This window comes from Anopheles moucheti, chromosome 3, assembly GCF_943734755.1.
Source record: "Anopheles moucheti chromosome 3, idAnoMoucSN_F20_07, whole genome shotgun sequence".
Classification (NCBI taxonomy): Eukaryota; Metazoa; Arthropoda; class Insecta; order Diptera; family Culicidae; genus Anopheles; species Anopheles moucheti.
The window spans coordinates 28,005,780-28,019,826 of NC_069141.1; the positions used below are offsets into that span (position 1 = coordinate 28,005,780).

General features: G+C 44.1%; 2 protein-coding genes across 2 annotated transcripts in view; one reads left to right on the top strand and one right to left on the bottom strand.

The window, feature by feature from the left end:
* The first annotated feature begins 292 nt into the window (after positions 1 to 292).
* On the top strand, positions 293 to 3,038 carry LOC128302237 (equilibrative nucleoside transporter 1). The gene is made up of 3 exons (XM_053039014.1): positions 293 to 1,505; positions 1,568 to 2,115; positions 2,180 to 3,038. Exons 1-3 carry the CDS (start codon positions 938 to 940, stop codon positions 2,492 to 2,494), a joined length of 1,431 nt encoding a protein of 476 aa, XP_052894974.1. The 5' UTR covers positions 293 to 937; the 3' UTR covers positions 2,495 to 3,038.
* Positions 3,039 to 9,070: 6,032 nt separating this feature from the next.
* The window catches only part of LOC128305570 (1-phosphatidylinositol 4,5-bisphosphate phosphodiesterase classes I and II), a 69,276-nt gene continuing 64,299 nt past the window's right edge, over positions 9,071 to 14,047 (bottom strand). The window contains exons 13-18 of the mRNA XM_053043078.1: positions 12,005 to 12,175; positions 11,401 to 11,917; positions 10,396 to 11,183; positions 10,219 to 10,328; positions 9,466 to 9,610; positions 9,071 to 9,366 (exon numbers count right to left, since the gene is read on the bottom strand). Of these exons, the coding sequence (XP_052899038.1) occupies positions 9,154 to 9,366; positions 9,466 to 9,610; positions 10,219 to 10,328; positions 10,396 to 11,183; positions 11,401 to 11,917; positions 12,005 to 12,175 (1,944 nt within the window). The 3' untranslated portion in view covers positions 9,071 to 9,153. The remainder of the gene's footprint in view (positions 9,367 to 9,465; positions 9,611 to 10,218; positions 10,329 to 10,395; positions 11,184 to 11,400; positions 11,918 to 12,004; positions 12,176 to 14,047) is intronic.

Genomic DNA, 14,047 nt, shown 5'->3' on the forward strand with positions numbered 1-14,047 from the left:
AGTTGAATCATGTCCCCATGAAAAAGCTTCTCATTTCATACCAAATGAAGGGGTACTAGCTGTATCATCACCAATCGATTTGGGAAATTAGAACGCTCGTCCCTCTATAATAGTTTCCTGTTTGCAAACAACGAAAGTTTGGGAACGTGCATGTGAAATGTAAACTGTTTTAAAATTTACATGAGTTAAAACCCATTGTTTTGCTGGCGAGCTTTTTCTCTATCCTACTGACGAACCCTGCCCAACATAATCATTCGACATATTTACAAACAATACAGCAAAACACAAAACATCTGCATGCGTTTCGCATCGTACGCCGTTCCGTGTCGAGTGATTCATTTGTCTTCAGCACCTAAATTCTCGTAAGTTGTAATTGCTCTTTGTGCTCGGTAGGACAAACAACAGTCGTCACATTTGTCCCCTCTCGATCGATCAGCTGATGTTCGTACACACTGAATCAATCGCTGCACTGGCTCTGCTGGTGGTGCTGCTTTGTGATTGCGTGCATTTTACAACGGTACATCGTTACAGTAATTGAAGCCCGCATTGAAGCACAAACACACACAGATACGTACTTAGCCGATTACATACCGAGGAGAAACTTCTAACATCGAAGACGATACGGGTGCCCTTCACGCTTTGCAGCGATCGGGAAGTGGTAGCACTGGTGGGTGTTGTTTTGTTATCAGTAGCTACAATCGTGCACATAACGCACTCCGAAACTCCGACATCATCTGTCCAGCAGTGAGAGAGCAGCCTCCAGTCTTTGTTGCGAATCGCGAGAAACATCACACAACGTTAGGCAAGCGCCATGGTTTAGTGACGATAGAGTGCCAACCCGCCCATCGATCGATGACTAACAACCGAAGCCTAGCGAGACAAGCTTGTGACGAGTGAAACAACACCGGAAGCAGAACAGTGTGCAGGTCAGATCGGGATGGATTTTGCTACGAATGTGAGACCGCTACTGCAGGACACCGACGACCGGGAGACGGACAGTGATGCATTCCTGGATGATGAGTACGCCGGATCGATAAATGCCTCGACCAGTAACATTCCCGATCCGGCGAAGGAAAATGCCACCGAGACGCGGATCATTGCCGGCGGACATCGGATTGCACCGACCGACAAGTTCAACTACACGTACGCCGTGTTTTACCTCATGGGCATGACGACGATGGTGCCGTGGAACTTTTTCGTCACGGCCGAAGAGTACTGGCAGTACAAGTTCCGGAACGTATCGTCCAATGATACGTCCGCGCTGACACCGCGCCAGCTAGAGTTCCAGTCGGATTTAAGCATTGCTGCGGCCGTCCCGGGCACTGTGTTTCTCATCCTGAATGCCTGCATCGGCCATAAGGTTCCGCTGCACGTGCGCATGCTTGGGTCGCTCATGTTTATGCTGCTTATCATGATCGGTACGACGGCACTGGTGCGCGTAGACACCGACCAGTGGCAGGATGCGTTCTTTAAGCTCACGATGCTATCCGTCGTGGTGATAAACAGTGAGTTCACCATCTGCCCACTAACTCGCATTTTATACTAAGATTCACCATCTGTTTTGTAGGTTTTTCAGCCATTCTCACCGGTGGATTGTTCGGTATAGTGGGACAGTTCAGTGCCCACTACATGACGGCCGCCGTCAGTGGGCAGGCACTGGGTGGAATATTCTCGGCCGTGGCCGACATCATCGCGCTTACCTTCGCCAGCAATCCGTCCACGACAGCGTTTGTGTTCTTCATCGTCGGTTGTCTTGTGTTGGTGCTGTCCCTTGTCGCGTACGTCGTCATGTCGAAGACGCTATTTTTCAAGTACTACACCTCCTCGAAAACTTTGATGAAAAGTTCACTGGAAGCGAATCCCGCAACGAGGGAGATCTGTGCCCGATTAGAGCCCCGGTTTTCGGTGGTAATGCGCAAGATTTGGATTTACGGGTTCGCCGAGTGGTTAGTGTTCGTTACAACGCTTTCGATCTATCCGGCCGTAACGGTGCTGGTGGGATCGCAAAACCATGGCCGACCGTGGAACGATGTATATTTCCTACCGGTTGTGAACTATCTCCTCTTCAATACGGGCGATTACTTGGGACGTGTTTTTGCTGGACTGTTCGAGTGGGTAAGTACCTTCGAAGGCTGCATTGAAGCCAGCTTAAACTAATCTTTACGATTGTCCTTTCCAGCCGTGGAATAACTCCATCCTGATTGGTGTGCTTACGATCGGCCGGATAGCGTTCGTTCCAGCGATGCTGCTGTGCAACATAACTCAGCATCACAACTTCCCCGTCCTTATACACTCGGACTACATGTTCATCGTGCTGATGGCCGCATTTGCCCTGTCGAATGGATATCTTGCCAACATTGCGCTCATCGGTGCACCGCGAGTCGTGGACGGACATGAGAAGGAGATGGCATCGTCCATGATGGCCGCCTTCATGGGTGTCGGACTGGCGTGCGGTTCTGCCATTAGTTTAATGATCATCGAAATGATCAAGTGATACATATTTTCCTTAGACCAAATGCAAAGTTGCAGTTAGTGACAGAGTTAAAGACAGAAAGAGTAATTCCCGGTTTTGGATGCACTCGATGAAAAAAACAAAGGTACGTTCTCTAAGCATTATCCCACTCTAGCTCTAGCAGGAACTGTTATACACAATATTGTTATACACTGCGGGTACTATTATTGCCGCCTTCGTGATCGTGATCGTGGGTAGACTTTATGTAGTGACAATTTTATGATTTTCATCGTTCGAACACCGCGCGCTAGCTGTAGTGCGAATGGTCACCGGAAAAGGGATTAGGGACCGAGCAAAGTTAACTATACATTATACACACATCGAACTCTGTAAGATACTTATTTATATCAATCACGATGTCCAGCCCATCGAAAAGGGAATTCCCTTCTAGGTGGCAGAGGCGTGATGTGATAGTATGCATCATCACATACCTGTACGGGAATTTAAACATAATCCAACTAGACCGAGAACAGATGCAAATTGAGCGTGCAAACGTGACGCAATAAATGGTGCTCATATATGTAACACTTACCAAACAAAACAGCGCAGCTCCATCCGTGGTGTTTCTTTCCATTTATATTTTTGTTTCTGGGTGAGTGGACCACTTGCTGGCAAATGTTTCGCACACACTCTGTCTCTCCCTTTTCACTGACAGCTGCCCGTGACCGAGTTATGACCTGACCCGATTGTGAACCATTATGCGGCGCATTATTGCATTATAATTGGCAAGACAAACGCACTGATAAGCAAATCTGCACACTGAGGGAGGTGCACTGATCCGCAGCAATGCAATCGGTATGCGTTCTTTCATCCATAATCGATTTCATTTCACAGTCCAATGGTTGCTTTGCTTTAGCTTTTATTCTTTAGTTGTTTAATGTTGGTTTGCTTCTGCTTTCATCACAACAATCAATACTGCCACATCTCCGGTGTGCCGGTTGATTGTCGGACCGGTATAGAGAGGACAAAACCAGGTGGTAAGTGCGTCTTACATGCGTATATTACACCTTACAACTGTGCAACGGTAGGTTTCTGTTCTTTGTTTGTAATATTCTGTTCTTCTCTGTCTGTTTTAGTTTTCTACTTCGGCCGTTCACGAGTGTCGATCAAATCGAGCTTTGTTAAAGCCTTCCCCGCACTGGAGCACTGTGTTCTGTGGGATTTATGTTGCCTTGTTCGGTGGAAAATAAAGGGGGTAAGCTTTAACCCCTCTCCCAAAAGTGAATCCGCTCCTGTCGTTGCAAATAGTGTTAAATAGGTTCTGTTTCTGCCATGTTCATATCAATTATTTCATATCTATTTGTTTACACATTAATACAATAGCTGCAAATTGTTGTTGTTTTTTTTTGGTAACTTTCGCTCTCTGCTGTTCACTGTTTCGCTATCCATTAACATATGTGTTTTTCTACCCATTTTGATAATTTTTTTGTTTTCTCTTCTCCGTTTTATTTCACGAATTATCAACTATTATGAAACACCTTACACAGTTAATATAATCAATAAGTATCTTTGCTTTGTGTTTCTTGCTTAGTTTCTTCTGGTACTTCTTCTGCGTTGTGCCTTCATTCTTGTAGGCTGCCAGTTATGTTCCCATCGATGGGAAGAAATGGTAGCCAATAAGGGATAAACAGCAGCAGCATGATACCCACGGTCAAACATTAAACCTACAAAAGTGTGATAGGAAAGTGAAACACCCCGGGAGCAACCGGACAAATGTGTCCATGGCGGGCATGTCGACACACTGGCCACGGTGTCCGCTGATCGCTTCAATCACATGTGTTGTGTCACAATAAGATACTGTCGGTTTTTCCTCGGATACGCACACCCCGTCTGACCAGGAGATAGGCGCAAGATCCGTTCGGACCGTACACCGCAAATCCTGTGAACCCGGGGGTGGTATACGATCCGATTCGTAATGTACAAGAGATCTCGATTCGCAGAGGAGAGCGAGATCGATTCGAAAACAAAGAGATCAGTCGATGAGAAAATGGTTATGATTGCACCGAACTCCGAAATGGGGCGGTGAAAGCGTTTTACCGATGAAAAACGCTCCTCCCGTCGTCATCCGAATAAACAAACAAACAAATCGAGCGCTCAGCCACAAACAACGATCGAATCTAATTTCCAATTTTACTAACATTAGTGTGGTGTTTTAAATGGTTTTTTTTTGTTGGTTTTGTTTTCTGTTTCGTTTCCATCTCTGCCACCATTCCGTGTTAAATGCTACCTGTTAACTCCACCCGAGACGAGTTTGAAAACACAACTGTTAACAGTCTAATAGTTTGCTTATTAACAAGTTCCTCCGTTCCTTTCTACTGCACACCGTTAAGATACATGGTTTGTTAGTTGCATATTGTTTTACCTTCACTATAACGTAGATGAGGTGACGCGTGTGACGCGTGTTTGAAGTGTGACATGAAGTTGCGCTTCCAAACAGAGGACCACGATTGAAACGATGGGGAAAGGAATTCATGAAATGTGAGCTTTTATGTGCGTATTATATAGTTTTTGTTTTCCCGTTGAAACTTTTGTGTTCGTATGGTTGTTTTCATTTTTCAACGTTCAAGGCACATAGAGATAGAAAGTGTAGTATTTTTTTTTTGTTTTTCGGTTTCGGTATCTTCAAGATGGTTTCTTTTACTCGTTTACCCCTTCAATAAATACAGAAAAAAAACATTTATAATAAAGAATAAAGGTTAATGCAAAGTTCTAAAGCCCCATATTCCTGTTCGTCTCCCTATGGTAAAGCATTGCGTTGTTTGCTTGGTATATAGCGCCTGAAAGTATGCAAACGCTGTTTAACGAGTTACTTTTAGTCCTGTTTAGTTTCATCCAATAGTTAATTTATCAATTGTGGCCCTATCATGTGGCCCTGCCGAAGCTGTTGACTGTCCTTTAACTCAATTTACAGCTCTCTTGTTGTAAAAATATTTCAAGAATTTGCTTTCTAGTGTCAAACTCTAGAACTGCCTAGCTGAAGAACTGTTGCTTGATGGACTTTCAAGAGTAAACAAGTTTTATTTGCATACTTTAAGGTGTTTTGGTTTAATACCGTAAACACAACTCAATGATGAAGCACCGGGACCTTCTCATCTAATTTTACCTAGTCAAACATTAAATTAACAAAATAATAAAAAAAATTGCAAATAACAGCTTGGTTTTTCCTCTCTCTTTTTCCCTTGTTAGTAGCTGCCCGTTACGAGATTTACGGCACGAATCTTTCGTGTTTGGTAATAGCGAAAGCCCTAGTGTCTTTCTCATAAGATGACAGTGTCATTGATTGTCTTCGTTTTAAGTTTTACTTCTGTTTATTAAACGTAAATGGGAAACGTAACATATAAAGATATTTAAAAAAAATAAAAAAAATGTAAAACAAATAAATAATACATATTAAAACTAAACGAAAACAATTTTCCCTTCACAGCGATTTTAATTTATTAGACGTACCGGTCACGAATCTGCTTGTCGTGTTCTTCTATGAAGAAACCTATTAGCATACCTACATCCCTTTTTCCTAAAACGAGTGTTGCGATCCTTCTACAAGTGATGGAACAATGTGGGAAATGTATAATTTTTCTCAACAACTAGCTAGAAATGTTCCTACAAACACACACGCGCGCGTCAATACACACATACATACGATTGGTTGCACAAACACATCGTTCCGGAACGGAAACGAAAGAATGAAAGCCCCAAAAAAACAAAAACAAACCCCTCCCAACGGTTCCGGGCCAATTAATCCCTTAAGGGTGGGAAAATTTGCCCACCGATATTTCCTACTATGTACAACCCGTTCAACCGGTTCACAATTCGTCCACCCGTTCGGACATTCCACCAAGGTCCATATCTTGTGGAGAGGGGTGTGATCAATATGTCTTGTAGCTAGAAGAAACCTACATCAGAACAATACATCAACACTACGCGTCGCATCGCGCACAATAGACGAAGCGAATGTTGTTCCCATCACATCCACCACAACCAAACCAAGCCCCAAGATCACCCGCTAAAAATTCCGATTCCGATCATTGCAGCTTTCGCTGGCAGCGGTCACCCCGGTGCACGTGCGACGACACGAATTACTATAGGTATGATACGATTACGATTGATATTCCGTTACGGCAAATGTGTGATAAATATAGTTTGCTTGTTTTAGCTACAGTTTCACCAAAGGTTGTCCCAGGTTGTCCCCGACGATCGATTACTGCTGGCAACGCGATACGCTCGAGACAGCACACGATCGACGTCAACAGGTCAACAGGGGTTGTCAATTCAAATAGTGCGTTGCTGTATTCGTTTCCCTTTTTTATCGGTCCACTCTGCCCCAAAACCAGGTTCCATTCGTCCACCGTTGTAATGGCGTGAAATTCCGTCCCAAAAGATGGCGCTTCATGGTTCAGCCACGTGGCTGTTACTACTATACAGGTTCGGGTTTCCCCTCATTCCAAGATGGCTGTCCCCTCTTCGCTTCTACGTGAATGGTGCCCAAGAGGAGAAGCAAACACGTGGAGTTACACATCGATATTCGTTTAAAATGCATTTCATTAAAAGCTACAGTGATAAATAGGGAGGTTTTTTGGGACGTTCGGTATAACGGTTGGGCCAATGCACCAGTTTGCTTCTTTTTGCTGTACACATATTCTTCCTTGCAGAGATGACTAATAAATGATTGTTGCCGATGCGTTACGTTTCGCGGCTAAGTTACGGTTTGGATAGATTGTGTTGCTTTGCTTATTAATCTGTTTGCTCAGTAACTGTTAACATGTACCTTGTGGTTACATATACATCTATATACGTGTTGTGGATCGTTTGTTTTCGCTTGTTTAATGCATAATGTGAAAAAGTGCAACCACTTTTGCACTTTTACTGTTGATAATCGAGATTTTTTTAATGATAATACGCGGACTCGTATTCACTTTTTTTTGCCGGAGACGGAATGTGACAGTTGTTTGTTTAATCGTTATCCTCCGTACGCCTTAAAGCTGTACCTGTACTGCATGCCATCTAAGAATGCCATGTTCCAAACCATTCACGCTCTGTTAACTTATTCGAGCACGGGAGATGATGATGGAAGGTTAAATTCGTCCAAATGAAAAACAAAACCGTAGGATAGTGAGCTACTGCGATCACAAATTACAAAAATTCCGCCCTCACTAGCAAATACATCGTCGTGCAACAAAACTAAAAGTAAGTATCTTCAATTCTTCTGTTCTTCAACTTCCCGTTTACCTTCATGTAGAGGTAAAATTTATAACGATAAGATTTTTTCTTCCACGTAATTTAAGTATAAAGTTGATAGTTAGGTAAAACTGTTCCTCACAGCATAGACTCTCTCCGCCTCCGGTCTCAAAAGGATTCCCTCCATGATGGCATTTTGAATTTCCCACCAGAGATTCTTCGCTCCGAGTTTTCAAAATCTTTGATTGCACGCACCTCTCTAAACGAATCGATTGCACATTGTTAAATATGTTTTAAATATTACATCGCAATATTAATATGGTTTCACGAGAAACGTGTGGCACTTACAGTGCATTACCTTTATCGACAATTCCACGCCACCGTCCGAAATAAAAAATAAAAAAAACACTAAACAACAACAACAGTGTTGGTAACAGACACACGCACACGCTAGTTTCGAGATTGCTACTCTATTGTTTCTAATACCCTTTAAGTTACCCGTCAAGTGAAGTGTTGAATAAAAACTATGCATTTGCGCGCCGGTGCTTTCGGTGCCGGGGCAGCATAACACTCTGTTAACTTCAATCCAAACAACTGAGTACTTCCTACTTGCCACGTCCACAACCAAAACCCTTCCTTTCGAAGCTTTTAACGTTGTACCTGGAGTGCCCTGTTTCCGGCACGAAATTCTCCATTCCCAACCCCATCCCGTTTGACCCAGTCGAGTTAATTAATTCTAGCTCTATTCGAGTGGAAATAGGAAACAATCAAACACAACAATTCGAAAACGGCGTTGACGTTCAACGTTTCGGCCCCCGGGCATCGGAAAGCCGCCGTTTTCGCCCTCCCGAAAGTGTTAATGGGGTTTTTGTTTCTGTTCCGTACTTCCTTTAAAGCCCTCGTCCCGTTTGATTACTCCCGTTCCCATTACCTAAATATGCATTTGTGGTGAGATTCAACATTGACTAACGATACACACGATTATGGCTCCCCCAGCGGTGACTTGTGACCGGAGCAATAAGATCTAACAAACACCTAAGCTTACAAACGGTAGTAGGGCGGTTACACGTACGATATCAGACGAGTCGCTCGATTTTCGGGAGAAAAAGGTTTGGGCCAGCCCGCTACCACGAAACGAGCGCTTGCCGACTTTAAGATACGACTACCCGATAATTACCAGCAATACACGATAACAGTAATTAGGCCAATAGAGTTGGTTTTGCTAAAGTAGGTTGTGCTGTCGAATTACAAATATGTATACATATATATACCGCACCGTGCAAACAAACCTTCCGCGCTACGCCTTGTTCTCCGCTTAAACTCCTTCAGTGACACAAACCACCGCGAACCCGGCATCTTCGCTGGCAAAGAAACAAAGGCTCCGAAATGCAGAAGGTTTGCCGCACCGTTACCGGTAAGCTCAGTTCCGTTTAGCTCCTGCGGCCCACGTTCTTGCCCTGGCCGGGTTATGCGTGAGCATTGTTAACGTTGTTCTCGTGGGTGGTGGCACCGGTGGCACCGCAAATGTTTCCGCTCGATACGGACGTCGTCGGTGGATGGTTGGTGGTGGCACCGACCGACGAACAGCTGGTCGTGCTGTTGCTGGTGTTCAAATGCGCCAGGAATGTGTCCGAAATGAAGGCATGCGATTCTGCCTCCCTTTCCAGCATCGACCGTGCCTGGCGTGGTGTGGGAAGGAGCGATACAAAGAGGCATGAGATTTTTTGTTTTTTCAATGTCGGGATGTGGCAAACATTTTTGAAAACCGTCCCGCATACCTTCAGCTTGTGATCCTCCAATCCTTGCTTTACTGCATCGTGCTGTCGCTGTAGCTCGTCTCGCTTGCGTTCGTAGGTAGCCGTCAGCCGGACACGCTCGGTGACGCCTTTCTCCACCAGAGTAGAGTCCACCTCACGCTTCATTCTGGTTGCGTTGAAAGAAACATAACGGAGATTTTGATTAGTTTATATTATTAATTAAATTTCAACAGTGATGGGAAATCTGGAATCTAGAATCAGGAATCCACTCAGACTTTGATCCACAAAATTTGATTCCGAGGAAATTCCATAGCCTTTGTAATTTTTGAATTTTTTGGGAGTGTTCGAAATACGATGTCCTGGACAATTTCAAACAACTTAGGAGCGAGTCGCACTGCTTCGGACTGTTCGAGCAACAATTCCTGATAATTCGTTAGCGAGAGAAATCTCAGTTTTTATAATTACTTCTCTGGTTATTTCAAAGTTAGGAACTGGGGGCAGAGAAGTTCTTCATTTCAGCATTGATCTGGAGTTCAGAATAAATCAGGAGTTCGATTCGGAAATGATCCAGAATCCTGAGTAGGTGCGATATTCGGTGTAGACTAGAAATTTGGAGCTGATCCGAATATTCTCGGCCGGTGAATTCTTAATTGATTATAAAGTTTCTTGGAATTTGACTACGGATGACTCTGATCAAAGAGCTCTTATACCCAAATTTGAATAATAGTATAGTAAATAATAGTAACTACTAATATTGAGATGATCGCTACTAACCTCTCCAGTTCGTCCTTATCTTTGTGCACCATTGCCAGCTGCTTTACTTCACTTTTGCGCGATAATTGTAGCTGTCGCATCACCTCACTCGTTTCCCGCTCCAGTTGCGTCTGCCGAAAAACGGAAGGTAACTATGAGCTTGTGTTTCTACTCTCCAAACCGTTCCCGCCCACTTACCTTCAACTGCTTCATCTGAGCATCCTGCGACTGGCGCAACAAATCTTCTGCCATCGTGTAGATGATCTCGTGATACTTTTCCAGCACCTCCCGATAGCTGCCGGCATGATCGCGACAGATCTGTCGCAACCGCTCCGACTGCGCATCGCCCGTCACATCCGCATCGGACGCCGACGCACACGGCGGCACCTTCACGTTCATGTCCGCCATGTTTTTGCTACTGAAGCGCTTCACCAGCTTGTTGCCCATGCCAAACTTGGACTTCTTCACCGGTGCATCACCCCCCACGTCGGTGCTCTTCTGGGCCGCGTGTATCTTAAGCTTCTCCTTATCGTGGCTCTTCTTCAGTGCCTTCAGTTCCTTCTCCAACGCTTCACGCTTTTTGCGGATCTGCTTATCGTCGAAGATTTTCTCCAGCGGATCGGCTACAATTTTACCACCATCGGGATGGTTTGCCGAATCACCGACACCCGCGCTCGATGTGTTGGTCGTCGTAGTGATGATGGGACCAACCGTCGGCTCTCTGGCAGTTGATTGCTTTGAAGCAGGAATGTTCGGATGGTCAACGGACGATGATTGTGCTACTGGCAGAGCAACCATCTTGGTGATTGCCTCCAGAGGTGGCTCACGTTCAGCGTCACTCTCCGCCGTTCCGACCGTCCCGGCCGCTCCATGCGACGATTGATTTCCAGCCACGGAGCGTTGCCTCGCCGGGCTGCTGGTGGTGTTGTTTTCGCTCGACTTCAGCGTGTCACCCTTTTTGTTCGTACCTAAGGATACAACGACAACTGGTCCACGTTAGGATGGCAATAGATGGGAGATAGTGCGGGGAGCATAAAGTGGGGTCGAAAGGATTAGGAGGAAACAGAACACAAGAAAACAATAAATAAAAGCGAACAAATGGCACACAGAAAGGCATCGAGAATGTAGAACTACAAGTCCGAAATGGTTTGGGTAATGGAAAGAAAACACACACACGAAGCACTCGTCTCAAATCACCCTTACATGAGTCCTCCTCCGTCGGTTCCATGTCTTCCTGCAGCACGGCGAGCTGCTTCGAGCGCTTCTCCTGCTCGCTCTGGTACTTGATCGGATTAGCAAGTGCTTCGGCAAAATCGGACAGCCCATCCGGTACGTAGTCCTTCACCACGATGCACAGGAAGAGTGTGGCCAGCGGTATCGGTTGCCCGACCTCCGTCCGCAGCGTCAGATGTCGATAGCCCGGACACAGCCCGATCACCGGCAGCACTCGATGGCCAATAAGTTTGCCACCCTCCTCGTACGCCGCTATCCGTATACTGGCGAGCTCTGGCAGCACGACCTTCTTGAACACGAACGGTTCCTCGTCGTACACCGGGTTGATACCGTTGTCGCGGACGATTTTGGTGCGAAATTTCTTACGCACCGTATCGGCCGGTAGCCCAAACATGTCCACCTCCACGTACGTGCCCACCTTCTTGTCGGTGAGAAACTGACCCGATATTACCGTCACCATTACCGTACCCGCGATGATACCGTCCACCTGCCAGTAGAGAGAGAGAGAGAGATCCGGGAGATTAGACACTCCCTAGCATGTGTTCCGAGGGGCGAGTTCTTTCCTTCTACTTACCGTACTCTCGGCAAACGGGTCCAACCGACGATCCTTGCGACGCATAAATTCGGGTTTCAGTATGTACCCACACCGGTGGTTGTACTCGAAAATGCCAAGATTTAGCTGCATCGCTAGGTCTAGCGTTTGGTAGTTTAATGCCACTAGCTGACAACCAGCGTTCCAGAAGAGCTGAAAACATACAACAAATCGTTTAAACAATATCTCCTTTTGTTTAGTGTTCATTGTTTATTAAAAATATTTCCCGTCCGCCACGCCGGTTCAACGAGAGCATCAAGATATAATTAGAGTTCCTGTTCCTATATGTTCTGGCACTCAGATTAAAATCAAAGGAGCTCGAATAGTCCTTGAAACGACCCGTCAGTATGCTCATAAGTTCGTGTCATAAGTTCGATATCAAGCGAGGGATTGAGAAATTAATGTTGTCAAGAGACGTGTGCTATCAGATCTAACACTTTAGCACAGGTGCATACTGATGTTCTGCTCCGGTAGTTGATTGACAAGATTTGTGCTTGTTTCTTAGGTGAAAGAATCTCAGAGAAGGGTTTTGTGTAGTGATGGAAAGATTGGGATTCGGAAGATTCGAAGATCCCATGAAGAATTCGATCGAATCGGATCTCAAACGACGGATTCTAAAAGGACTCGATCCGATTGGGATTCTACAGCGATTAGATCCGATTGGACTCTTAAAAGGATTCGATCCGATTGGGATCCTAAAAGATTCGATCCGTTTTTCATTTTGTTGGGGATTGACCTCAACCAATGTGCTTTCGCACTATGACGGGATTGATTGTTTGTTAGACAAAGTGAGACAGAATGTTGTTTTGTTTTACTGTTTTAATGGCTGTCCGTATCTTTCATCAATATAATTTGTATCATTGGCATGTACCAAGTTAACTAAACCAAGGTTAGATAGGTTCTGGATAAAGATATCAATTTCCAGAAGACGCTTCGTGTACAAGACTTCAACAGCACAAATCCCAAACGATTCATTCGCTAATCGTCCACTGAAAAAAGCTTAAGAAGCTCGTTTGAGAGTTTACATTACATAGTACCATGGCGAATCGATGTAATCTATTAAGAAAAAGAATTCGTACGTAAATTATTTATCAGTACTATTCCTTATTTTTCCAGCAACCTTTCTTTTGCGTAGTTGTCTTCTATTATTTTTTTATTATGAATTCACTTTTTTATTCACTGACTAACTTTTTTTTTAAACACAGATTTAAAGGTTCTAAAAAAACTGGTGAAAGTATAAAAATTTTTTTTTGATAAAATAGATTTAGTGAATAATTTTCAGCTTAACACTCAATGGAACATCAAAAATTTAGAATGTCAATATTTGTTAGGCTAGGCATTAGGTTATGGTGGTTGGCATTTGGTGTGGAAAAAACGGTTAAATTGAATCAATAAGCTTCTTCAAATTCAGCACATTAAAATCAACTATTTTAGCTGGTATGCTGACTTCAAACACGGCAACCACACCGATCATGATACCACACGTGTTGATATTACTAGTGTTGAAAGTTGATCATTGAAACGTGAATGAGCGTACAAGCACTAAATGATATTGAATAATGATTGATGTATGATTGCATGAAGTTCTTTAAGATAGTGGATAACTTGGATGCATCATTATGAGACAGTTTAGAGCTCTTCAATCTAAATTTAAGGTTCATGAGACGAAGATGCTTGTTATGTGATTATGGATGCAAACTAGATCCACTACTACACACAGGAATCCAAAATCACCATCTGAGTGCACACCAAAAGTCTACAATGAGCGGGAATCCAAAGATACTAAGAAACTAGATACCTTTAAATAATCGACAAGTAGATAGGTAATATGGAATTTGCATAAAAATCCCTTAAATAAGTTCATTTTTCATACATAGACTATGAAGCGGGAAACTAAGTATAATCTTATTTTATGTTACGTAACAAAAAGTAAAACCCCCCCTCCCCCCTATGTAACAAATCGTAACGCTGGTACTGACCCCCCCTATTCAGCGTTACGTAATAATTGAATGAGCCCCTATCAGA